At 32.4% G+C, this 26,756-nt stretch overlaps 3 protein-coding genes across 5 annotated transcripts; 2 read left to right on the top strand and 1 right to left on the bottom strand.

The window, feature by feature from the left end:
• Positions 1-558: 558 nt before the first annotated feature.
• Positions 559-8,999, bottom strand: LOC113383185. The gene is made up of 20 exons (XM_026621430.1): positions 8,719-8,999; positions 8,544-8,653; positions 8,304-8,394; positions 8,039-8,224; positions 7,762-7,831; positions 7,346-7,682; positions 7,210-7,278; positions 6,925-7,096; positions 6,691-6,870; positions 6,464-6,616; positions 4,867-5,022; positions 3,594-3,703; positions 3,250-3,340; positions 2,839-3,024; positions 2,638-2,707; positions 1,423-1,738; positions 1,278-1,346; positions 1,041-1,212; positions 790-969; positions 559-722 (listed from the first exon to the last, which is right to left on the bottom strand). Exons 1-20 carry the CDS (start codon positions 8,864-8,866, stop codon positions 559-561), a joined length of 3,030 nt encoding a protein of 1,009 aa, XP_026477215.1. The 5' UTR covers positions 8,867-8,999.
• A 719-nt stretch (positions 9,000-9,718) lies between these two features.
• On the top strand, positions 9,719-13,463 carry LOC113382753 (ubiquitin carboxyl-terminal hydrolase 5). Of its 3 annotated transcripts, none has more exons than XM_026620981.1 (14): positions 9,719-9,894; positions 10,006-10,131; positions 10,328-10,510; positions 10,599-10,871; positions 10,948-11,115; positions 11,183-11,344; positions 11,420-11,523; positions 11,585-11,768; positions 11,847-12,058; positions 12,159-12,281; positions 12,347-12,578; positions 12,643-12,802; positions 12,864-13,091; positions 13,209-13,463. In XM_026620981.1, exons 1-14 carry the CDS (start codon positions 9,793-9,795, stop codon positions 13,379-13,381), a joined length of 2,430 nt encoding a protein of 809 aa, XP_026476766.1. In that variant the 5' UTR covers positions 9,719-9,792; the 3' UTR covers positions 13,382-13,463. The 3 variants fall into 3 exon arrangements, with proteins under 3 accessions (XP_026476766.1, XP_026476768.1, XP_026476767.1); XM_026620983.1 differs by having other exon boundaries at positions 12,864-13,040; positions 13,209-13,381; XM_026620982.1 differs by having other exon boundaries at positions 12,864-13,052; positions 13,191-13,381.
• A 1,161-nt stretch (positions 13,464-14,624) lies between these two features.
• LOC113383184 (dynein heavy chain 12, axonemal-like) lies at positions 14,625-26,283 on the top strand. Its single transcript, XM_026621429.1, is given in 5 exon segments — positions 14,625-14,880; positions 15,361-19,189; positions 19,192-19,935; positions 19,938-23,729; positions 23,732-26,283. Coding segments are annotated over 5 exon segments (11,145 nt in total). The 5' UTR covers positions 14,625-14,652.
• The last annotated feature ends 473 nt before the right edge of the window (positions 26,284-26,756 follow it).

Here is a 26,756-nt window from a genome sequence, read left to right as displayed (position 1 = left end):
TCATTCATGTCTGAGACATCATATTGCACGTGGTTTCAGATACGAACTTGAAATTGAATTGAATTAAATTGAATAAATTTGATAAATTTATTTATGTAATATATTTCTCTAGCTTTTTCTTCATAATTAATTATATGCATTTAGTGTGATTTTAGAGTAAGGATATCTCTAGATATTCTACGTTTTTTTTATTTAATCAATGTACATAAATTTTTTGGCAAATAGATGGTCCGAGTTCCTGAATTTAACTCTCATAAATAAACTTGACCTTATCGCTTTTTTGCGAATTTACGCCGTCTATATACAAATGCATGTTGTACTAGAACACGTGCCTAGAAATCATTGATAACAAATATAATATGATAAATAAAATGTTTATAGATGCATTTCTATAATTAGATATTAAAAGAGCAATGTTGCTTTAGACCTTCCTGTAAAAACACTAACGTCTCATGTATTTTTTTAAAACTAACAAAATATAAAAAATATATTTATTTAATAAAACTAAATAAATAATAAAGATATTAACAACCAAAAAATCTAACAATTATAACAAAGTCATAATTTTCTTGGGCTTAATCTTACAGAAACTCCATTCTTGGACTTCAGTGTAACCTCTGCATATACTATGGGTTCATTTTCAGGACCAGCTGGTAGTATTTCATAGTTTCTTAACATTTTTGAAAATACTGATTTTAATTCTAGCATTGCGAATTTTTGCCCTGTAAAATTAATAATGTGATCAGTCCAGATTTGTATAGATTTATATTATATATGGTCATTTATTACCTATGCAATTTCTAGGTCCTGCACTAAAAGATACATATTCATATGGATGTTTATTAGTTCTGTTTTCTGGTAAAAATCTGTCAGGATCAAAGTGTTCAGGATTTTCATAGATATCAGGATTTCTGTTCATTGCATATATCAAAATAACTAGATCGGCACCTGCTGGTATGAGTTTTCCATCTAGAAAAAAAAATTGAATATACTTTTGTTTGTTTTGTGATTTAATTAGATTCATAAAGATTGATATTTACTTAAATCGATATCTTCTTCTGCTAATCTTCCGATAATTGGAACACTTGGATACAATCTTAAAGTTTCTTTTATGAATCTATCTAAATACTTCATGTCGTTGAAGTCTTTGTATGATGGGTGTTGGTGTTTATCGGTTCCAAATATGGCAATTTGTTCTTCTAAAGCTTTTTGCTGATGAAGACGTAAGAATTTCAATGCATTTCTCAAACAATATTTTATTATATACTCTTATTTACCTGTACTTCAGGATTTTTCGCAAAACAGTATAAACCAAATGCTAGTGCCGCCGTTGTGGTGTCATGTCCCTATTGATATAATAATTAAAATAATAACAATTTTTATTTTGTGCTAATAAATTATCAAATGTATGTTTTTGTTTACCTCGAACATAAATGTGGCCACTTCATCCCTAATCATTTTATCCGGCAAATTCTTTCCTTCAATTGTTGTAGTCAGTAACATATCCAAGAAAGCAGTTTTCTTTTTGGTTTTTGATCCATCATTTTCAACTACGTGTTCAGTAATAAGATGAGGATTTTCTCGGATTAATTGAGCACGATTTAAGATAACTTTATCATTGAAAGAAAATATGATGCTTAAAGCTTTTTTCTGCAATCTGTAGCATACAGATAATCTGAACAAGGCCTCAAATCTCTTCCAGGCGCTGAAACCGCGTTGCATCATGACGTAACATACGCTAAAAATATAAAGTTTATTTAAACAAGCACGGGAAATAATAATTATAGACAATTATCTATTTTATTAGATTAATATATGTAATTTTATTCATTTATTCATGAGTAAACCATGACCTAGAACAATGCACTAGTATAGACATATTATTTCATGCTCTTGTTGACGCAGTTTGCTATTTCCTCATTTTAATTTGGTATTTGATATATTGAATAGTCTTTATCTATTATATAATATTATATGTAATTGATATCACAATCATTTTTTATGTAATACTAACAAACCGGGCGAACTCCGTTTCACCACCAGATGGTTTCATTTTATATAACATTTCGTTTGGTGATTAAAAGATGAAGAAAATTTGCTTGCTGTTGAAATTGAATAAAAATTTGCACAATACACATGATTGATTTGATGGTTTTCAATTGAGATGTAAGGAAACGAATATCTTATATTTTTACTTTTTTTGCACAATTTCACAATAAACACAATGCCGGTTTGTCACATTAAATTAACTGAGCAGAGAACAATGAGTAGCTGTCAAACAAATGAGTAGCAGTCAAACAAAAAATATTAGTTTGTAGTACATGCTGTATGTGAAAAAAGAAAAAGTGTTTTCTGCTTTTCTGTTGAAATCTTTCTTCAATTTTCTTTGCTATAAGCCTCACGGAGTCCGAGACCTTTCCAACGAATGCAAAATCGTCGAAATCGGTTCGTGCGTTCTGGAGTTATATCGTCAGGAAGGCTTATTTTTATATAATAGATTATGTACATATTCTGTTCTAATTAAATAAAATATGTGCAAGAGTTCAGCACTTATTATAAGTGAATCAAGCTACTGATACTATTTTTTTTTTCTTAAAATATTTGAAACATAATAAATATATCTTATAGAAAACTTACTCATAAATAGACCGCACTATATCGGAACTTGGATCATCTTGAGCATTTATCTTGATACCCATTGCGCTTTCTGCAGAATAAAAAATAGTGTTAGCATATTAGGGTCCCTTAAAAATCCTTTTCTATTGCATAGAACTTTAATCCTTAATAAAGGTAATTTCAATTTTAATTTAAATCAAAGCTTGGTGATTTATTTATTACCTGTAACTGCATCCAAAGCACATAAGGTGACATACTGATAAATGTCAACAACTCTGCCATCAGCTTTGTCACTAAGTTTCTTGATCATGATATCACTACACCGATTGAAAACTTCTGCATATTGCTCCAAAATTTTGAAGTGAAATGTGGGTGTAATAATTTTTCTGCTGTGACGCCATTTATTCCCTGCAGAAATATAATGGAAAAAAATCTTGAAAATGAAATGCTGCAGATTGATTTTTTTTTGTCGACTCTAGTAGAAACTAGTTCTATGTCTAATAAATTATTTGATATTCTAAATCTATTATTTATGAACTCATCAGCTTTTTAAGTGTAAAAAGTTGATTAATTATTATAAATAATTCATTATTCGTGATATTTAAATTATCCTTGTAGCAATGTTGCCATTACCCGAACTTGTGAGAAGTCCACTTCCCAGCCACGGTTCTAAAAACTGGTAGTCCCTCATTTTGGTAATATGCGTCGTACTGCTCAATATTACCTGAAATTATATATATACATATGTATATTTATATCTGTAAGCATGTATATTAATGCCACAATACCAGTTGTTTCCGATTCGACGATATAAATATATTCTCAAATTGATGATCATGCATATTTTGATAACCGAGGTTTTACTAACTGATTGCGTTTATTTATTTGAATTATGATTTTGCTAATTAACAATTACTAAAGTCGAAATACTATGTTAATTTTCTCACATAAATAACTAAATAATTTGATTTTATTACCTCGACGTCGTCTGGCTGGGTGAGCACAACAAAATAGTCCATGCCCATCCACAATCCAAATAATTTGCGGTTGTATTTGTTCCAAAGGACCATGAGCCATCTTAGAAATTCTGCAATAAAAAAGATTGTTATTGGAAACCTAACGGTCGGCCTAACAATTTTTGGTGAAATTATTAATAATTAATTTGGGGTAAGGGCTACTTTTACTTGGAAACATTGTAAAAACCGATGTCTCTACATGACTTTTTAGGAATATCAATCATGGATTCTGATTGGAAGCCCAAAGCCTTAATCACTAAGCTACGAGACAGCCCAAAATATTATATAATGCAATGATTTGAAAATTAAGTTATTTCAAAATTTATGGAACGTCTGGTTCAGCATTTAGTGATAAGATGCGATTTTTTAAAGATCAAGGGTCAAAGTTGTAACCCCAAGACAAATATTGAAAGTAAAATGAAGTATTTGCCATATCATTAATTTTACAACTGATTTTTTATGTTTAAAATAATTCATTTATTGATCGCCAAAATTGATTATTATTTTTAGACATTTTTTTTTGTGTTTATAATGATAAAGGGAGCGTTAAGATAAGTCCTTGATAACCAGGACCTCCTGGTTCAAGCTCCACTTTTTTTGATAAAAACGACAACCGTTGGGTTGCCTTGTAGTAACGTGATATATTTTATATAAAATAATAAACACAGAAATTAGCATCGTTTACGACAGTTTATAGAACACCTAATTCTAATTTCTTTTCAATAAAAATAATGATGATACGCAAACTATTAAAGCTATTTTTAAAATAGTTTGTAGTATAATACAGCAGATTATGAAGAAGCTATTATAAAAGCACTTCAGATATTTATAGACATTTTTTTTAGAATAATAACATTTTGCTGTGTATACACTCACTCAATGCTATATTGTAAAGGTAGGTCAAGACGTTCAGGTATCAGTAATTAGATATGATATTATTTATAAGGAGAGTTTAATTTGTAAAAGAGGATATTTAATTTGTATGTATTATCTTTAGGCATATCACAAGCAATTAACTGTTAATAGAATAATATATTTTTTTTATTTTTTAACAAAAATACCAATGAAATTTTTATCTGGTTAATGCTCCAAACAATTTATTTGTAGACTCGAAAATATTTTTTTTAACAAAAGCATCAATGGCGAATAATAACGAATATAGAATATTTTTATTGCAATTCAAAAAATATCTTCAAAATAAAATAAGTATTATTATTTATATTTTTGGACTTACCGACTGGATCCGTGCCAACCTCAAAAGCGCTTCCAACAATAGGCCAAGGAGTCTCTCCTGGTAACTTATCTGCATACCTCCTAACTCTGTTAATCCTTGTATAAACGTACACAGTAAAAACCATAATCAAAACCAAAATTAAACAAAACATCATAATTAATTAATTTTTACACATAAATCTTTTACACAGTATCTATTTCGGCCGATTCCTATATACTGAGGAGTTTTATCAGCCGCGTCTTGAATTAAACAAACACTCAGCAATCAATTTGTATATTATAATAAACAAGCTGGATATGTCACAGTGCTGAAGATGTGATAGTATACCCGGTTTAAATTTTTTACTTTCGTTGCTAAAACCTTGAAACAATATAGTGACGGGGCCTTGGTCGGACATTTGTTACCGGAGTTAATAATATAAACATGGGTGCGTCATAATGCAATTAGAAATAATCACATAATGAGGTAAATGACATTATTTAATAAATTATGATAGCAATTATGAAGCTTCATTGATATCCATGTATTTATTTAAACAAAATTGTTATTTTCATGCGTAGTATTGCATTCTGAACATTTATTAACAAGTTAATCGTCATATCAGTCATATATGACTTTGAAAAGTCTGACATACTCGATTTAGTTTTAATATAAGATCATGTCAATATCTTATTGTTAGTATTGTTAGCACTAACAATATCTTATTGTTAGTATTCTAGTTTGTAAATTTGTAAATTTGAACAATTTTTGAACTTCAAGTTTAGAAATTCATTCAAGACCCGAAAGTTTTTCTTCGAGCCAACGATTTTATTACAATAATATATAAAATAATTTTACATATATTTACATCCCAATAATTTGAGATCTGACATATATATGTTCATGTTTATATTCAAGGTTAATGATAAATGCAAAAAATAATAATGAAATCGCAAAAAACTTGTATATAACGCAATGATGAAATCAATGGTGTGAAATTCACTAAATTAATTTATTCGTTTGGGGCTAATTTTAGTAACAGTAATTCATATTTATTGAACGATTTGTTATAAATTTTCATCAAATTTATTTTTTGATAAAATCAAAATGCATCGAGACCTATTTGAATATTTTGTGATTATTACAATATAATAATTTGTTTTTCTCAAATTTAAAAGCGAATGTTTCAATAGGGCGGATATATTATTCAATTTCATGCAAATGGCCTGCCTGAGGAGAGCTATTTTTACCTGGAAACATACTGAAATCCAAGTGAGAATTGATGAAATTGAAATTGGTATATGATTTATAAGTACGAATATTTTAATTAAAATTAACTCTGTAAAATTCTCGGGATCATTGACAGATTAGATAAACATACATTTTCAAACCGAATGTAATCACGTTTTAACTTCGTCAAATTGCTATATTTACATAATACTCAATAAAAATGCGTGATTTAAAAAGCGATAAAAAATAGTTTTAATATCAAATATCATTGCTTACATTGCACATAAAATACTCCGAATAGTTATATAGATAATTAATGGTTTTATTTTAATAATTATAATGAATTTAATTAAATTAATACTTATAATAAATTTAATTTAATAATTTCGGAGTTTAATTTTAATCTTGGCACCATTGACGGACTTCATTGTAACCTCATCATATATCTTCACTGCATTTTCCGGTCCAGCTGATAGCAACTCAAAGTTGCGCAAAACTTTTGATAGCACTGACTTGATCTCTAATAATGCGAATTTTTGTCCTGTAAAATAAATTTTATAATATAAATAATTATACATTATTATATTAGGTATATCTTATATAAACTTTATTTACCAACGCAGTTCCTTGGCCCCGCACTAAACGCCAGATATTCATAAGGATGTTTATTCGTTCTATTTTCGGGCAAGAATCGATCTGGATCAAAACGTTCAGGATCATCAAAATATTTTGGATTTCTATTCATAGCATATATGAAAATCATTACATAAGCCCCTGTCGGTACAATTGCTCCATCTAAAATTATGAATTCCTAATATTTGTTGTTGATCACTTGATATCGCAACATACTTATATTGGTATCAGTTTCTATTTTCCTGGCTATCATTGGTACACTTGGATATAATCTGAGGACTTCTTTAATGAACCTATCAAGATATTTCATGTTTTGGAAATCCTGGCTTGTGGGATGCTTATTTCTATCACTACCGAATAATTCGAATTGTTCTGCAAATGCCTTCTCCTGTAAAGATCATTCCAAATACAGAACAAAATACGTCAAAACAAAGATTTGGTTAAATATCACAAAATTAATTTTGAAAAACAATTGTTATTTATATTCCAATTTATGCATACCTGTGCTTCAGGATAATTAGCCAAACAATATAAACCAAATGCCAATGCGGCAGTTGTAGTGTCATGGCCCTATAATATATTATAATATTTTTTTTATAATTCACAAGCAATTTGTATTTGGATATGAAATACATACTGCAAACATGAAGGTAGCCACTTCATCCCTTATCATTTGATCTGGTAAATTTTCTCCATCCGTGGTGGTAGTCAATAACATATCAAGAAATGCAGTTCTTTTTTTCATACCAGAAATTTTATCATCATCATTATTGCTATTAGTATCATTCGGTTCATTATTATCAATACCTTTCTTGTTTCGCAATATATTCGATCGCTCAACAATTACTTTTTCATTAAATGTAGAAATAATATTCAAAGCCTTTTGTTCAAGTTTAAACGTGTCGGAAAATTTATAGAGAAATCCAAATCGCTTCCAAGAACTAAATGTTCTTTGCATAAGAATATAACACATGCTAAATAGAAATAGATGTATGATTAATAAGTTCATGAGAGCAGTTAAATAGATTGTTAGTACGATTTCAATGAACTTACTCATAAATTGATTTTACCACTGCAGAGTTTGGTTGATCTTGGGCATTGATTTTTATGCCCATGGCACTTTCTATGAAAAATATTATTTTTTTTATAATTTATCTAGTCGTTTAACTTCTCAAGTGAGGTAATTTTTTTTTTATTTTATTTATTTATTTATTACATTATTTATACATCATTTTCATATCTCAAACAGACAGAGGTGCCTGGTATGAGAGATTATGAAAACAGTTTTCATTTAAGATTATATAATACTTTGTAAAGAATTTGTAAATACCTGTTACAACATCCAAAGCACATAAAGAAACAAATTGATGAATATCTGTCACAGTACCATCCGCATGTTCTTCTAATTTTTTAACCAAAGTATCACTACAACGGTTCATCACCTCTGCATATTCCTCTAAAATTTTAAAATGGAATGTGGGTGTAATGATTTTTCGGCTATGTCGCCATTTATCGCCTATTAGAAAAAGAATAAATTTGCATTAATTGAATATGAATTACTTGTCTTATGTCGTATGTAATTGTTTATGTTTTACCTGTGGAAGTTAACAAACCAGATCCAAGCCATTTGTGCAGAAAGTCATATTCTTTTGATTTGGTTATATTCGTGGTATTGCTTAGAATAATCTAAATATAAGTATAAATAGCTGTGAATTCAAATTCTTAAAATTATTTTTATATATTTTTTTATAAAATCAAAATTCAACATATCTCACAATTTACAAAATTTCAATCCATTAAACGATAGTTTAATTATAATGTCTTAGTTTCTTTACCTCAACATCATCAGGTTCTACTAAAAACACAAAATAGTCCATCCCAAGCCAAATACCAAATCGAGAAAATTTATACTTATCCAAATATTGCATAAGTTTTTGTAATAATTCTACAAAAAATTATATCAAATCATAAAATTTAGTTTGGCTAATTTAAATTTTTATAAAATCTCACTCGTATGATCCGTCCCAATATCTAAGGCGTTTCCTGCTATAGGCCATGGTTGTTCTCCTGGTATCTTATCAGCAAATCGTCGCACTCGATTTAGCCTAAAATAGGCAAAAAAACACAACACAAAAATTAAAACTAACCAAAACAACATCACGTCTACGATTTTAGAATAAGACTGAATGATAAATTTATCATTATTTGTTGATATTCAATTTGTTACGACTAAAGCCGACCTTGTGTATTCACAGAAACTCGACGAGATTTGCCTATGCATTAGACGCTTATTTCAAGATTAAAACATGCATGTAATTGTGTAAATAAAGTAATTAATTCTTAGAAGAAGATGGAGGCAATGTAAGAATTTAATCAGTATCAAATTTGAAGTTCGAATTTCATAATTCTTCAGGTTCATAAGATACTACATAGGTTTGGTTACCTAGATTTTACCTGGAAGTATTATGCTTCATTCACGAACAATTCATTACATAAACATTCTAATTTTCATAATTACATAAACACTCTTTCGACTTCGATGTTGATAATATAAAATTTTGAGTTTTTGTCCCAAAAATTTGAAGACATGTTTACTTACAAAGGTTGGGTTTTTGTACGAAATTTGTGAAAAAAATAGCTCAGAAACATTAAAATTTATAACAAATGTGCTGCTTCTTCTAAAGTGATTATATAACTTGTATTTGTAAAGTTTTTATAACTAACATTTGATATTTGTAAAGATAATATTATAATTCAAATATTTTAATTTCTATAAAACTTTTAAATTTTTGCTTTGATTTTTAATTTAACTAGAAAAATTATATACGCAAAGTTATATTTACTGCTTTTTTGATATTATCTTTTTAGATAATATTATCAACAAAGAATTTTTTATTTCGATAAAAGTATTTCAATTACATTTGAATTTGGCGCTTTGCTTTTGATATGGTTGACAGATTGCTGTGACTTGCGTTTATCTTCATGCATGTTTGTGGTTGGATTGCTTTTGCGCAAATGTTTCATTAAGAAATTGTAGTTAATAATTTTAAAAATTAAGGCAGGAGAAATTTAATAATTTGTACAATGGATATAGAAACTTTATCTGCTCATTTAGGCAGAGTTAAAGTACCAAACTCATCAGATAAAGTTTATAAAGATGAGTGTGTGTTTTCATTCGACAACCCGGTGTGTAGGTTATGATTATTTAGCATTGTCATTATAGATTCTTCAGATAAAATATCTATATATAATTATTTATATAATGTTTTACACTAATTGGTTTGTATTAATTTACAGGAGTTTGAATCAGGTTTATATGTTAATCTTACCACTTTTTTGGGCTTGGGTAGAGATCATATCGAAGGCTACACTCAACACACTGGAAATAAATTATATTTGCATATGCATCGTGAAAGAAAAGAGGTAATTTTTCAAATTAGCATTACTACGTTTTCAGACGAAAGATTTCTTAATTTATACATATTTATATTGTCCTCATTGTATGGAGTAGATTTGTCAGGGCTCCTATTTAAATATTTTTCACGGCATCTTACAACCTATATGAAAATGTAGAATCTATTCATATTTTAGAATAAAATTATTATATGTATATTATAAGGTTGCCCCTGACCAGCTTGGAGATGGTCCTGAGAAGAAAATTACTCGACTTGCAATTGGTGTAGAAGGTGGATTTGATCCAAACATCGATAAAGGAAAATTTGAGTATACAGATTATTATTCTGTGGTACTTGTGCCAGAATTCCTTACAATAAAATGGCCGAACCAAGATTTACCAGAAATAGTAAGTTAAATATCTATATATATTGAACAAATTTTGCTTTATTTTGATGTTGAATTTTGAAATGTAATTGCTGTTATTTTTACTTCAGATAAAGCAATCAGTTCAAGGCATTTTAGATGCTCAATCTGCTACTAAACTGGCAGAACTGGAGTCATTATCAGGAACGTGGGATGGTGAGGCTAGATTAGTTTCAAAGCATTCTCATACTTTGCAACAGCTCAACAATGGAAAAAAAATTCCTCCAAGCAATTGGAAATGTGAGAAATGTGATCTCACCTCGAATTTATGGCTTAATTTATCAGATGGATCCATTTTATGTGGCAGAAAATTTTTTGATGGCACAGGAGGAAATGATCATGCTGTAAGTCAAAACATCAAATGGATTCGTCATCAAATAAATATTGATTGAGCTTATATATGAGTTTTTTTACCAATAGGTTGAACACTACAAAGCCTATGGTTATCCTCTGGCTGTTAAATTGGGTACAATAACTAAAGAAGGTAAAGGTGATGTTTTCAGCTACGATGAAGATGATATGGTAGAGGATGTTAACTTAAAGCAGCATCTAGCACATTTTGGAATCAATATAACTGATTTAGAAAAGGTTTGTGAGACAATATTAAATACCCATAAACGATTCCAGATTTTAAAGCATTTTGTTGCTTCTATAGACTGAAAAATCTATGGTAGAATTGGAGCTTGATTTAAACCAGCGAGTAGGGGAGTGGGGTGCTCTTACTGAAAGCTCAAATGCCTTGAAACCTGTTTATGGTCCTGGTTATACTGGACTGAGAAATTTGGGAAATTCATGTTATTTGAACAGTGTCATGCAGGTAAAATTAAAACCTATGATAAAAATATAATGCTATTTAAACAATTATATTTATAAAAATATCTTTTATTTTTAGGTATTGTTCACTATACCAGACTTTATTCTTAGATTTGTCAATGATGCACCTAGGATATTCAGCACATTTCCATTACATCCTGCAGATGATTTTAATGTTCAAATGTAAAATACACTATTCTAAATCAATAGAGGAGTATATATTATTAATAAAAAATATTTTTAGGGCAAAACTAGGCACAGGATTGCTAAGTGGTAGATATTCACTGCCCCCAAGTGGGTCTCACGAAAACCCAGGAATTGCTCCTAATATGTTCAAAAACCTAATTGGGAAAAACCACCCTGATTTTTCTAGTAAAAAACAGCAAGATGCACAGGAGTATTTGTTGCATTTCATAAATATTTTAGAAGTACAAATAAATTTCTATATTCTTAATTTAAATTTATATGTAGTCCACTTGCTTATTTATATATTTCTTTATTTTCAGAGAAATAGTAGAAATAATGTTAATCCTGCAGATGCACTTAGATTTACTGTTGAGGATCGAGTGCAGTGCATGGCTTCTCAAAAAGTTAAATACACAACAAGGGATGATTGGTGTTTACCATTACCTATTCCTCTTGATGCAGCTATTAACAAGGAAGAAGTTGCAGAATATGAAAGATGTAAAATGGAAGCTGAAAAATGTGGCCTAAGAACGTTCGTATTGTTATGTCATAAAATCTGTCAGACTTTAAAAGATAGCACTTCTCTTATATATGAATACATCAAAATATTACCTGACTATTTGTTGTTTTAGAGATCCTGCACTAACTGTACGACCGAAAATTAAATTGTCTTCCTGTTTGGAAGCATTTAGTCGAGTTGAGATAGTTGACCAATACTATAGTACTGCTGTAAATGCAAAAACAACTGCAGCCAAGTATGTTTATCGTATACACTAAAAAGCAAAATTAAATATTTTATATTAAAATTAATAATATTTAGAACCTGCCGTCTTGCCACTATGCCTGATTACTTATTTTTGCATTTAAAAAAATTTACTCTGAGGGAGGATTGGGTTCCAGTCAAATTAGATGTAGCTGTGGAGATGCCCGACATTTTAGATTTATCTCAGTTAAGAGGCAATGGGTTGCAACCAGGCGAAGTTCTATTACCTGAGTTAACTGGACCACCACCCCCAATGCCACCGATGGATGAAGGAGTGATGGCACAATTAGTAAGAATATCTGTAAAGAAAGAAAGAAATCTTTAAAGCTTCAATTTTTTCTTTCACATTTTAGGTTGAAATGGGTTTTCCATTTGAAGCTGTTAAACGGGCAATGTTCTTCACAAAGAATTCTGGGTTGGAGGCAGCTACTAATTGGATGATGGAACATATGGCTGATTCAGACTTTGCTGATCCTTTTGTGCCACCAGGACTTGATAGGAAATCTGATAACTGTATGTTAATTTGCAAAACATTCTTTCATAAATAAATATCTAATCATATTCATGCTTACAGCTTTTGTGCCAAATGATGAAGCACTGAGTATGATTATGGGTATGGGTTTCACTAGAGATCAGGCGATTAAAGCTTTGAAAGCTACTGACAATAATATTGAAAGAGCTGCCGATTGGATTTTTTCTCACGCTGGAGAATTAGACAGCATGGAAGATGACTTTAGTGCAAACCAGGGCAGTGAAGGTGCTTGTAATTCCGGTGTTTCAAAATGCAGAGATGGACCTGCCAGTGAGTAAAACTAATATTTAGAAATTTAAAGTATTTCAAATCCTATTAAATATTTTTATTTAATATAGAATGTACTCTTATTCGTATGATTGAAATAAGTTAATAATTTACTTTCAGAATATCAATTGGTTGCATTTATATCACATATGGGTACTTCAAGCATGGTAGGTCACTATGTTGCACATATATTAAAAGATGATCGCTGGGTTATATTTAATGATGAAAAAGTAGCATTATCAGTAAATCCACCAAAAGAATTGGGTTATTTGTATCTTTATAAAAGACTGTAGGTATTTAATGATACTCATTTTTAATGAAATTGATTCATGCAGATTTATTATAAATTTTTAAATAAAAATGTTTCAAAACTGATTAATCTGTTACTTCACCTCATTATTTATAACTTTGTTAGTATTTATAAAATGAGAAATATGTATTAAGTATTTTATACATAAAATAAATGTATCTGAAGTGCCGAGTGTTTGGAAGCTTAATGTTTTATTTCAATTTGTTTAGTATTTTTTTATTTCGAATTTGATTTACAAAATAACTTCTTATTAATAGGTATTTGAAAAAAATGCTTCCAAATAATCTAAATAAGGCAAATATTTAAATTTCAAATAGCAAAATAATAACCAAATTTTATTTAATTCTATTATTTTTTTTGCTAATTTAAGATAGCCAAAATAAAAAATGAAAATCAGTATTGTGCATTTTAATATTTTGGTCTCAATTCAAATATTATGTTACAAAACTTAATAATATAAATATTTCATAAATTATTGACATACAAAAAGAATTCAGGAAAATATAAAATATGAGTAAAAAATCTGGATGTCCGTGCAAAAAAACTGTGGAAGAAGTTCAAGATTTAAATCCCGAACCGTCTACATCGAGCGGCCGAAAACAACAACCGCGTTCACGATGCCGTGTCATGTTCGAAAAATTACGTCCTGCTCCTGATATAACAATGTTTGATAAGGATCCGTTTGCAGATAGCCCATTGATGAAATTTCGAGCTGCACATGGTCGTTCACGTGCTATTCAAGATAGGTTAAAAAATTATGGTGCCGAGCAAATGCGTCTCTTACGCGAAAAGCGAACGGTACGACCACCCAGTACGACTATGAAGATTCCAGAATCTGAAGATGTGCCGAGAGCAGAATTGCGCAAACATGTCAACGAAAATTGGCCACCGCCTATGCTGAAAAGTTGGGAACGAGACATGGCTAGACGAGTTCCTGCGCCGTTGAGATTAAAATATGGTCCATTGCTGAACTCGCTCATGGAAGATGCAAAGGCAGAATTTAATGAAGGTCTGCGCATCCTTGGCATTCGTCGCCTTTTACAGCCACAACCTTACGATGACTGGCCGCAACTCGAGCCGCCTGGGTTTCGATTCGACGGTCGAACAGAACGATATCCTCTGTTCTTGAAACGAAGAGCTCGTCTGGAACGTACCCTGTTTCCTTTACGCAAATTCATGCGCGGTATATTACACAAGTCAGTGACAATGCTTCCGAACCACCTCAATGACTACACCCAGTATAGGAAGCAAGGTATGATGGACTTTAATCGCCTTCGCGGCCTGATGTCGTTCGATCTTCGCAAAGGTGAGATGCTGATCACAAACGGTTGGTTTCCAAAAATTGTGGCTGGTTTTAAACAAGAGTGGCTCAGTAAGACTATCCCTGATAAGCTGAGACCGCGCTATCTGAAATGCATTCAAGGATACATTTGCTTGCACATCATACAGACAATGCAGCGGACAATTGAGCATGCTATAGATGTGAGTTTTATCTGAAATAGAACTATATGTTATTTACGTAAAGTATAATTCACAAATATGTATTAACACTGATATTTTATTGTTGACTTAGTTATGAAATCAAGTTGCTGCTTATATATATATAATTATATATATATATATATATATATATATATATATTTGCTTTTGCCTACCTCCAATTATATGATCATCTATATGATTTATCAAGCTATATAAAAATATTGTCAAAAACTTCATATATTTAAGTAAAAATTTATATATTTACATAATATGATTTCATTTGTTTTTTTAAGCAATATTGATTTATTTGTAACATCGATAATTTTTTTTGTCGAATTACGCCCGATTATTAAACTCTATTAGTACATATTCCAACATGATTAAATTTTTAAGAAAGTTCAAGATTAAATACTTATTTAAGACTATACTTTATTATTTTATTTGTTATTATAATTTTTTTAAGACTTTTTTTTTATTTAGGTGTTTGGCGATCCATTGCGCATTCCATTCATCCGGGTGGATCTTTTCTTTGAAACGGAAACCGAAACTTTTCCGTCATTGATCGACATCTTTGCTACTTTCCATGGCGTTCTGGATGACATCTCAAAAATCGCCCAGCATCTCACACCACTAGAATTGGCGATAGGCAAACAAACAGATGTGACCTTTATCCCTGTAATTTTGCCAGAGTGGTATGTAGAACAAGTTCATTTTCGTCTTCAAACCATATTAGAAAATATTTTTCGTCCAATGGTGAGTTACATTAATAGTTTTACTGATGAATATTCGATCCTGTATAGTAGGGAAGCTCTTAATAGAATCGAAAATTTTATTGCTGAACACCAAACATTCGAAGAAGGGCGTTCTGAGATACAAAAATACAATAATATTATTTACGATCTTCATGGAACAGTTAAAAATGTTTATTTCGATATGGTTAAACTTTGTCAGGAAGACTTTTTGAATGCTATGATTAATTGTGCAGATAACATCAGGAACGACATTTTGTCTGGAATGCTTGAAGCTCATAGACGAGTAAATTTAAATATTTGCAAGCAATTTGAAGATATAAAAGAATATGCACTGAAAATACCAAAAAATACCGAAGAACTTATGGAAAGTGGAGTTTACATGCTCTGGGCAACTACTACATTCATGGAAGAAATAAAGGCAAAAATTGCTGATTCGGTGGCCCTAACAGGGCAATTTATGGAACTAACAACATTAACCAAAGAGCACGTTGCTTTAAATACTGCAACAATAAATTGGGTCAGTGATATTAAACCAATCTTTGAAACGAATTCATCAAATTATGAAGCTTATAAATTTGAATTTGAGGAAAACCTTGTCAGAGCACAGGAAAAGTTACGAGATGATATGAATAATTTGGTACCGTTGCTTTCTTACTTTGATATGATGGACGATTTGAACAATATAAAAATATACATTGAATTTTTAAGAAAATTTGTGAAGAAACTCTTTATATTTGAAAGTGATAAAGAATGGATTAATCAAGAAGAGAGTCTCTTCAAATTCCAGCAATCCGAATTTAAATTATTAAGTGAAATGAAAAATTTTGTTATGCCATTTTACAATCTTATATATCTTTGTTTCAAGTGGCAAAGATATTACTATACATGGATGGATGGTCCATTTGAATATCTGGAAGGCCCAGTTGTTGAAGAAATTACTGATGATTATATAAAAAATATTATGAGAATTAGTAAAACTTATAAAAATAAAATTCGCCAAGATATTCTTGATGGCGCTCCTCTGTGCTTTAAGGGTATTGTAGATGATCCTATTCCCTCAAATCTGCCAGCACCTTTGAAACTTTGCACAAGTTTAATAAATCACGTCAAAGGTTTTCGAAGCTATGTACCAATAGTGACGGCTCTATGTAATCCCACATTGAAACAAAGGCACTGGGAAGAAATGTCTAGCATTATAGGTTTTGACTTAACTCCAGATGCTGGTACTACTTTGCGTAAAATGATTGAATTAAACTTTGGACCTGCCTTAGAACAATTTGAAATAATAAGCGTTGGTGCCAACAAGGAACAACAACTATTTACGAATTTACAAATTATGATGTCTGAATGGAGTGGAGTTAATTTTTCGACTAGTGTATATAAAGATACCGGTATAACTATATTAAGCAGTTTAGATGACGTGCAAGCTGTTTTGGAAGATCACATTGTTAAAACGCTGGCCATGAGAGGTTCGGCTTTTGTAAAACCATTTGAATCTTCAGTCAGAGAATGGTATGATAAACTAGTCCGAGTTAATTCTACAATTGAAGAGTGGGGTAAAGTTCAAGCTCAATGGCTATATCTATTACCCATATTTTCATCAAAAGACATTGTTGCGCAAATGCCTGAGGAAGGTGTTTTATTTGCTGATGTTGATGGAACATATCAGCGCTACATGCAAGTTGTTAGTAAAGACCCAAGGGTTTTAGAAACCGCTTCCCTCCCTGGTCTTTTGGAAGCCCTACAAGCTTGTACTGAACATCTAGAAACAATAAACAATGGCGTTAATGCATATTTAGAAAAAAAGCGTTTATATTTTGCCCGATTCTTTTTCTTATCTAATGATGAAATGCTTGAAATTTTATCTGAAACCAAAGATCCTTTGCGAGTGCAGCCTCATTTAAAGAAGTGTTTCGAAGGAATAAACAAGCTCAGATTTGATGATAATCTTAATATTAAAGCTATACTAAGTGCGCAGACTGAAATTATAGAATTAGTTGATGAAGTGTCTACCGAAGAAGCACATGGCAGTGTTGAAAAGTGGTTATTGCAAGTTGAAGAACAAATGCTGAAGTCAGTTCGACAAGAAATTGATAACAGTTTTCTGGATTATGCAGAAACTAGGCGAGAAGTATGGGTTACAATTTGGCCAGGACAAGTAGTATTATGCGTATCTCAGATTTATTGGGCTACTGACGTTCATCGTAGTATGGAAGTCCATAAAGTATCCGAACTGGAACATTTTCATGATACATTAGTGAAACAATTGAATGATGTAGTAGCGCTTATAAGATCTCCTTTATTAACGAATCTTGCCAGGATTACAATAAAAGCATTGATTGTAATTGATGTTCATGCTAAAGATGTTGTACAAGAGTTGATTGATAAAAGAATTACTTATGATACAGATTTCCAATGGCTCGCTCAATTGAGATATTACTACCAGACTGTAGTTCTAGTTAAAATAACAAACGCTTGTGTTAATTACGCTTATGAATACTTAGGAAATACAGATCGTTTGGTTATAACACCTTTAACTGATCGTTGTTATCGCACGTTGATTGGCGCTTATCATTTACATTTGAATGGAGCTCCTGAAGGCCCTGCTGGCACAGGAAAGACTGAAACAACAAAAGATTTGGCGAAGGCTTTAGCAGTGCAGTGTGTTGTATTTAATTGTTCTGATGGGTTGGATTATAAAGCTATGGGAAAATTTTTCAAAGGCCTTGCAGCTTGTGGGGCCTGGGCTTGCTTTGACGAATTTAATAGGATAGAATTGGAAGTATTATCCGTTATTGCACAACAAATTCTCTGCATTATTCAAGCAGTCAGAAGCCATGTTGAAACATTTATTTTTGAAGGTACCGAATTACATCTGAATCCTAATGTATATGTATGTATTACGATGAATCCTGGTTATGCGGGTCGTTCAGAACTTCCGGATAACCTCAAAGTTTTGTTTCGAACTGTTGCGATGATGGTACCCGATTATGCAATGATAGGCGAAATTTCTCTGTATTCTTTCGGATTTGTAACAGCACGCACGCTTTCTGTGAAAATCGTAACAGTTTACAGATTATGCTCAGAACAATTATCTTCACAAAATCATTATGATTATGGAATGCGTGCCGTGAAAACAGTTTTATCCGCTGCCGGAAACAATAAGAGAAAATTCCCAGATGAAAATGAAGACATATTATTATTGCGTTCAATTACTGATGTGAACTTACCTAAATTTTTGTCATTCGATGTCCCATTGTTTCAAGGTATCATTTTGGATTTGTTTCCTGGCATAACGTTACCAGAAGTGGATTACGAAATTTTCCTGAAAGCGTTGCACGAAGTTTGTATCGACATGAAGTTGCAAGCCAAAGATAGCGTTATTTTAAAAGTAATTCAGACTTACGAAATGATGATTGTACGCCACGGCTTTATGCTTGTCGGAGAACCGTTTTCAGGTAAAACGTCCACATTAAAAGTTCTTGCAGCTACCATGACTAAACTTTTCAATGAAGGTCGCGGATATGCTATTACTCGGTATGAGTTTATAAACCCTAAGCAATAACTATGGGTCAACTGTATGGAATGTTCGATCCTATTTCATACGAATGGACTGACGGAATAGCATCTACGATATTTAGAGGATTTGCTAATGATCCTACGCCCGATCGTAAGTTTCTGATATTTGATGGTCCTGTAGATGCCGTATGGATAGAAAACATGAACACAGTCTTGGATGACAATAAGAAGCTTTGTTTAACTTCTGGAGAAGTCATAACCATGACCAATGTGATGTCAATGATTTTTGAAGTAATGGATTTGGCGCAAGCATCTCCAGCTACAGTATCACGGTGCGGCATGATTTATATGGAACCGTCTAGTTTAGGATGGGGTTCAGTTTTTGAATCATGGCTGTTGTGCGCAAATCCCGTGTGGGTCGAAGGATGTGAACGACTTTTACGAGAAATGTTTATTTGGTGTGTTACTCCTTGCTTAGATTATATACATAGAAATTGTCGTCATCTTGTATATTCTGGAGAAATAAATCTGGTCGTCAGCACAATGCGTATATTCGAAATGCAATTAAACGAAGCGTGCTCTGAAAACGAGCCGGATGAAATAGCTAAATATAAACATTGCTGGTTTCAAGGTGCGATGATGTATGCACTTATATGGGGTCTGGCAGGCATTTTGGATTTTGATACGAGGAACAAATTTGATGCATTTTGCAAAACTTTATGGAAAGAAGAAGATGAAAATAATCCGATACCTCAGGTTATGGAATCAATCGAAATTGCTGTTCCAGGAGAGGAATACTATTTGATTATATGTTTGTTTATAAAATGAAGGGCGTTTGGAAATATTGGCCGGATATCATAAAAGCTATTCGCACTGAAGAAAGCTCTACAGTCACTGCTCAAGTTATTCCTACAATAGATACAGCTCGTTATAGTTATCAGTTGGACTATCACGTTCGACATAACGTGCCAATGCTTCTTGTGGGACCTACTGGAACTGGAAAAAGTTTTTATATCCAGAGTTTTCTTATGAATAAATTATCCGAAGAAAAATTTGAACCGGCTTTCATAACATTCACTACACAGACGACGGCATATTTAACACAAGATTTAGTCATTTCCAAGCTACAGAAAAAGAAAAAGGGCATATACGGTCCAACCAAAGGGAAAATTTGTGTAATTTTTATTGACGATCTGAACATGCCTGCAAAAGAAAAATATGGCGCCCAGCCGCCAATCGAACTCATTCGACAATATTTTGATCACAAACACTGGTTTGATTTAAAAGCAGCTTCAAAACTATATGTACGGGATGTTTTATTTGTATCGGCTATGGGTTTGCCTGGAGGTAGTAGACAAGTTATCTATCATCGTTTTTTGCGACATTTTTGTATATATTCGATCAATGAATTTTCCGAGGAAAGTATGCATAAGATATTCAGTTTAGTGCTTCTAAGCGGTCTTAGAAAAAACGGATTCTCTACTGACGTCATGTTTTCAATTAATCAGATTGTCGCCGCAACATTAAATATTTATAAAATAGCTATGGCCGAATTGCTACCCACACCTCTTAAATCTCATTATGTTTTTAACTTAAGAGATATTGCTCGAGTAATCCAAGGATGTGCTTTAATAAGAAAAGAATCAGCAGAAAATCGAAAGGTATTTGCTAGATTGTGGGTTCACGAAGTTCTAAGAGTGTTTGGTGACCGACTTATTGATGATAATGACAGACTATGGTTACTAGATAAAATAGGGTATTCAACTTCCGAATATTTTAGGGACAAAATAACGATAGCCCTTGATGAATATACAGATGAGAATGGCGAAATAACTTTAGAATCGTTAAGGAATTTAATATTTGGAACATTCATGGATACCGAGAGTCTTGAAGAAGAGCGAAAATATGAGGAAATACCTAGCATGCAAGATTTTGCAAACATTGCAGAAGCAGGCATTTATGAATACAATGCAACTCATAAAAATAAGCTGAATATAGTGTTATTTAAGTATGCACTTGAGCATTTATCAAAAATTTGTCGTATCTTAGCAATGCCTAGTGGCAATGGCTTATTGGTCGGCGTAGGAGGTTCAGGCAGACAATCTTTGGTTCGCTTGTCTTCTGCACTTATGGGATACGCACTTTTCCAGCCGGAAATAACGAAAAATTATAATTTACAGTTCTGGAGAGATGACATAAAAAAAGTTATGAAAGATTCAGGAGGTCAAGGTAAGGATTTAATATTTCTATTTACGGAGATGCAAATAAAGGAAGAAGCTTTTCTGCAAGATATTGATAGTTTATTGAATTCTGGAGAAGTACCTAACATTTATGCGATAGATGAGAGGCAAGAAATATTAGAAATTACTAGACTTGCAGCACAAGGTGGAAATAGAAATTTAGATGTCAGCCCTTTACAAGTATTTTCATTTTTTATTAACAGAGTTAAAACTAAACTGCACATTATATTGAGTTTCAGCCCTATAGGAGGAGCTTTTCGATCAAGACTTCGTTTATATCCATCTCTAGTTAACTGTTGTACCATTGATTGGATGGAAGGATGGCCTGAGGATTCTTTAGAAATGGTTGCTAATCGTTACATGACAGAAATAAATATTCCAGAAGAAGTCAAAATGAATGCCACTATATGCTGTAAATATTTTCATGTATGTGCAGTACAGCTATCGGATAAATTTTTCGCAGAAACTGCTCGCAAAACATACATAACCTCTGCATCTTATTTAGATTTAATTAAAGCCTTTTCAGCTCATACGAACACTAAGCAAGATGAAATAATGACGGCTAAGATGCGATACGTAGTCGGATTAGAAAAGCTTTTAGCAGCAGCTGATGCTGTTTCAGAAATGCAGGTAGAGCTAGAAAAATTAAAACCCGAACTTGTAGTAATGGCAGATAAATCTAAAAAAATGATGCAGGAAATAGAAGTTGAGACTAGAGCTGCTGAAAAAACGTCAGAGCAAGTGAAAAAAGATGAAAAAGTAGCCAAAGTCCAAGCAGCACAATCACAAGCATTGAAAAAAGAATGTGAGGCCGATTTAGCATTAGCTATGCCAATTTTGAACGAAGCTTTGGCGGCATTGAATACATTGAAACCTGCTGATATAACTTTGGTTAAATCTATGAAAAATCCACCGGCTGCAGTTAAGCTAGTTATGGCAGCAGTTTGCGTAATAAAAAATATAGCTCCAGATAAAATACCCGACCCAAATAATCCTGGACGAAAGATTCTTGATTACTGGGGACCAAGTAAAAAACTTCTAGGTGACATGAAATTTTTAGAAAGTTTGAAAGAGTTTGATAAAGATAACATACCACCTGCAATAATGGATCGTATACGGAAAGAATTTATTCCGGATAAAACCTTTAAACCTAGTGTTGTTGCAAAAGCATCAACTGCGGCAGAAGGTCTGTGCAAATGGATAATAGCTATGGATTTATATGACGTTGTTGCAAAAGTAGTTCAGCCGAAGAAAGCCAAACTTGCAGCAGCAGAAAAAGAGTTTGCTGACACAATGGCAGTGCTGAATGAAAAACGTGAACTTGCCGCTCGTTTGGAAGAACGTGTTAGAAATCTTAATTCTGCTTTAGATGAAGCAAATACTAAGAAACAGCAATTAGAAGATGATGTTAATTTGTGTATTAATAAATTATTTAGAGCCGAAAAACTTATCGGAGGCTTGGGTGGTGAGAAAACAAGATGGACAAAAGCGGCTGAAAATTTACAGAATTTGTACGATTGTTTGGCTGGAGATATATTAGTTTCTTCTGGTGTTATAGCATATTTAGCACCATTTACCTCGCAATATCGAACAAATGCAATCGAAGATTGGCGAACAAAGTGTATTCAACTTCAAATACCCTGTTCAAAAACTTTTTCCTTCGCTGCCACTTTGGGATCTGATATTAAAATTGAGAACTGGTACATAGCCGGCTTACCAAGAGATGCTTTCTCAACTGACAATGCAATTATTCAAGACTCGTCATACCGCTGGTCTTTGCTTGTAGACCCTCAAGGTCAGGCCAATAAATGGATTAAAACTATGGAAAAGTTGAATAATCTCGCAATATTGAAATTTACGGACGCGACTTATATGAAAACTCTTGAGGGATGCATTGAGTCGGGAAGACCAGCCTTAATAGAAAATATTAACGAAGAACTGGAAGCCCCACTAGATCCACTGCTAGCACGACAAACTTTTAGGCAAGGAGGTATAGAATTTATGAGTATTGGCGATAGCGTCATAGAATATAATAAAAATTTTAAACTTTATTTAACATCGAAACTACGTAATCCTCATTATTTACCAGAAGTATTCAATAGAGTGACAATAATCAATTTTGCTCTAACTGTTGAAGGATTAGAGGATCAGTTGTTAGGAATTGTAGTTGCAAAAGAAAGACCTGATTTGCAAGAAAAGCGGCAAATGCTCATCATTCAAAGTGCTGAAAATAAGACCGCACTGAAACGTACTGAGGATGATATACTTAGAACTTTATCTGAATCTAAAGGTGATATCCTGGAAGATGAATCAGCTATAGAGATATTAGATTCCTCAAAAATCTATCAGATGATATAATGAAAAAACAAGAAATAACAAAAGAAACTGAAATTAAAATTGATGGTTTTCGTATGAGCTATAGGCCAATTGCTATACATTCTTCTAATTTATATTACTGTGTTACGGATTTGCCGAATGTCGATCCTATGTATCAATACTCTTTAGGGTGGTTTATTAACTTATATATTCTATCCATAGAGACTAGTAATAAATCTAAAGAACTTGAACGAAGGTTGCGATTTTTGAGAGAAACATTTACCTATAATTTATATAGCAATGTTTGCAGATCCTTATTTGAAAAAGATAAGTTGATGTTTTCATTTATTCTGTGCACAAAAATTATGTTAGCGTATGGAGATTTAGACCATAAGACATTCATGTTCTTTTTGACCGGAGGTGTTCATGTTGAAAATACTTTACCAAACCCTGCTAGTGATTGGTTAAATGAAAAATATTGGGATGAAATGTGTCGTTTAGATGATTTGCCAAAATTCAAAGGATTCAGACAAAGCTTTGTGGAAAATCTAGGTAAATGGAAAGCTATGTATGATATGGTTAATCCACAGGACGCAGTTTTACCTGATCCTTGGAATTCCAAATTAACACCGTTTGAACGCCTGATTGTCATTCGCTTGATAAGAGCCGATAAAATCACAGCATCGATAACATTGTTTGTTGATAAAGAAATGGGTACTAAATTCATAATGCCACCGGGATTTGATATTGCAAAATCCTATGATGAATCAAGTTGCTTAGCTCCATTAATATTTATATTGTCTCCAGGTGCTGATCCGATGGATGCATTAATTAAATTTGCAGAGCAAACAAAAATGACTGAAAAATTCAGCTATATATCTTTAGGACAGGGTCAAGGCCCAATCGCTCAGGTTTTAATACAGCAAGCCCAGTCAGTTGGAGGGTGGGTATGCCTACAGAACTGCCATTTAGCTGCCTCCTGGATGTCTAGTTTAGAAAAAATTTGGGAGAGTTTTGATATGGAAAATACTTCTCTACAGTTCAGGCTTTGGCTAACCAGCTATCCTTCCGATAAGTTTCCTACTTCTATATTGCAATATGGAGTGAAAATGACAAATGAACCTCCGACGGGACTTCAAGCAAATCTTATGCGTTCATATACTTCGGAGCCAGTTAAAGATCCAGAATTTTTTGACGGATGCCCCGGCAAGGAGAAAATTTTTGCTAAACTGTTGTATGGAATGTGTTTCTTTCATGCAGTTGTTCAGGAACGTAGAAAATTTGGTCCTCTTGGTTGGAACATACCATATGGATTTAATGAATCTGATTTTCAAATATCTGTGCGTCAACTTCAAATGTTTATAAATGAATTTGAAGAAGTTCCATATGTTGCAATTTGTTACTTAACCGGTGAATGCAACTATGGAGGACGTGTTACTGATAATTGGGATCGACGTTGTATTGTAACAATTTTAGATGATTTTGTTAATCCCCGTGTAGTGTCTGATCAGGGATACTTATTCGTTGATATCGGTCCTGAGTACGGTTTACCAAAGAAATGTGAATACAAAGATTTTATTCGTACTATTGAAGCTTTACCACTAATGCCACCACCTGATGTTTTTGGTCTACATATGAATGCTGGAATCACACAAGATATGCAAGTTTCGATGTTGCTTATAAATTCTATGCTCCTGGTTCAAGGGCAAGTCGGAGGTGGAGCGGGTGCTTCAGATATCGAAAAAGCTTTATTAGTTACTATAAATGATATAGTTACTAAAGTACCGCGACCTTTTGATATCGAAGCTGCAAAAAAGAAATTTCCTGTAGTTTACAGCGAATCTATGAACACTGTAATATGTCAAGAAATGGAACGGTTTAATAAATTGGTAATTGAAATAGTTTCTTCATTGACTATGTTGCGGAAAGCCATTCAGGGAGCAGTTGTGATGACACCAGCTCTCGAAGTTCTATCTAATGCTGTTGTTCTGGGTCGCATACCACCTTCATGGGAAAAAGTTTCGTACCCAAGTTTGAAACCACTGGCTGCTTATTTTGCAGATTTTCTGGAACGTCTGGAATTTTTGCGAATATGGGGTGAAACAGGTAAACCTTCAAATTTTTGGCTTTCAGGTTTCTTTTTTACACAAGCTTTTCTTACGGGTGCTTTGCAAAATTTTGCACGTAAATATGTTATTCCAATCGATACATTAACATTTGATTTTGAAGTTTTATATGTTGCAAGAGAAAAGCAACCTCCTGAAGACGGGGTTTACGTCTATGGTATGTTCGTGGTAGGCGCAAGATGGGATTGGAAAAATTGCCGTCTTGAAGAACAATTACCTAAAGTTTTATCTGATACGATGCCCCTTATTTGGTTGAAACCTGTGTTAATGGTTAAGTTTCAAGAAGGAGCTAGGTATAAATGTCCTTTATATAAAACTTCGGAGAGGAGAGGAACCTTGTCCACGACGGGACATTCTACTAATTATGTTTTGCCTCTTTACCTGAATTCGGCTGTTCCAGTAACGCATTGGATCAAGCGAAGCGTCGCACTCCTTTGTCAATTGGATTGATTAATAGATATATAAATAATCTAATAAATATTTAATAACTAACACAATTTTTTCTTGCAATTTATTTTTACGATAAAATTATATTATAAAAATTTATGCAGGGCTTGTGAAAATATTTATTTTGTGAGTGATATATTGCATGCACACGATAGTTAAATTCATACATTCGCACGCTTTCTGCGGGCGCATCAGTTTATTTCCCCTTTGCAAAAGACATTAAATCATCCCTCAACCTATAGTAGATTAAACATAATTAAATAATTGAGGGCATGTTTTCGAGTGGCAGCATATTATATCCGTTGTATAACTATAGTTATTTTGTACTGGTATATGCAGGGTAGAACTTAGATGAAGGCTATGATTAAAATATATTTTCTACATTTCATTACTTTTCTACAGTTATTTTTGCCCTGGATCAATTTCCTTTCGTCTAAACTTCTAATTTATATATTTTTTTCAATTTTAAGTTTATA

Source organism: Ctenocephalides felis, unplaced genomic scaffold (assembly GCF_003426905.1).
Source record: "Ctenocephalides felis isolate EL2017-DRISC unplaced genomic scaffold, ASM342690v1 CF-g0.4_SCAFFOLD_03570, whole genome shotgun sequence".
Taxonomy (NCBI): Eukaryota; Metazoa; Arthropoda; class Insecta; order Siphonaptera; family Pulicidae; genus Ctenocephalides; species Ctenocephalides felis.
Note: the sequence above shows the minus strand (reverse complement) of the source record. Positions and strands in the feature narration are given on the sequence as shown.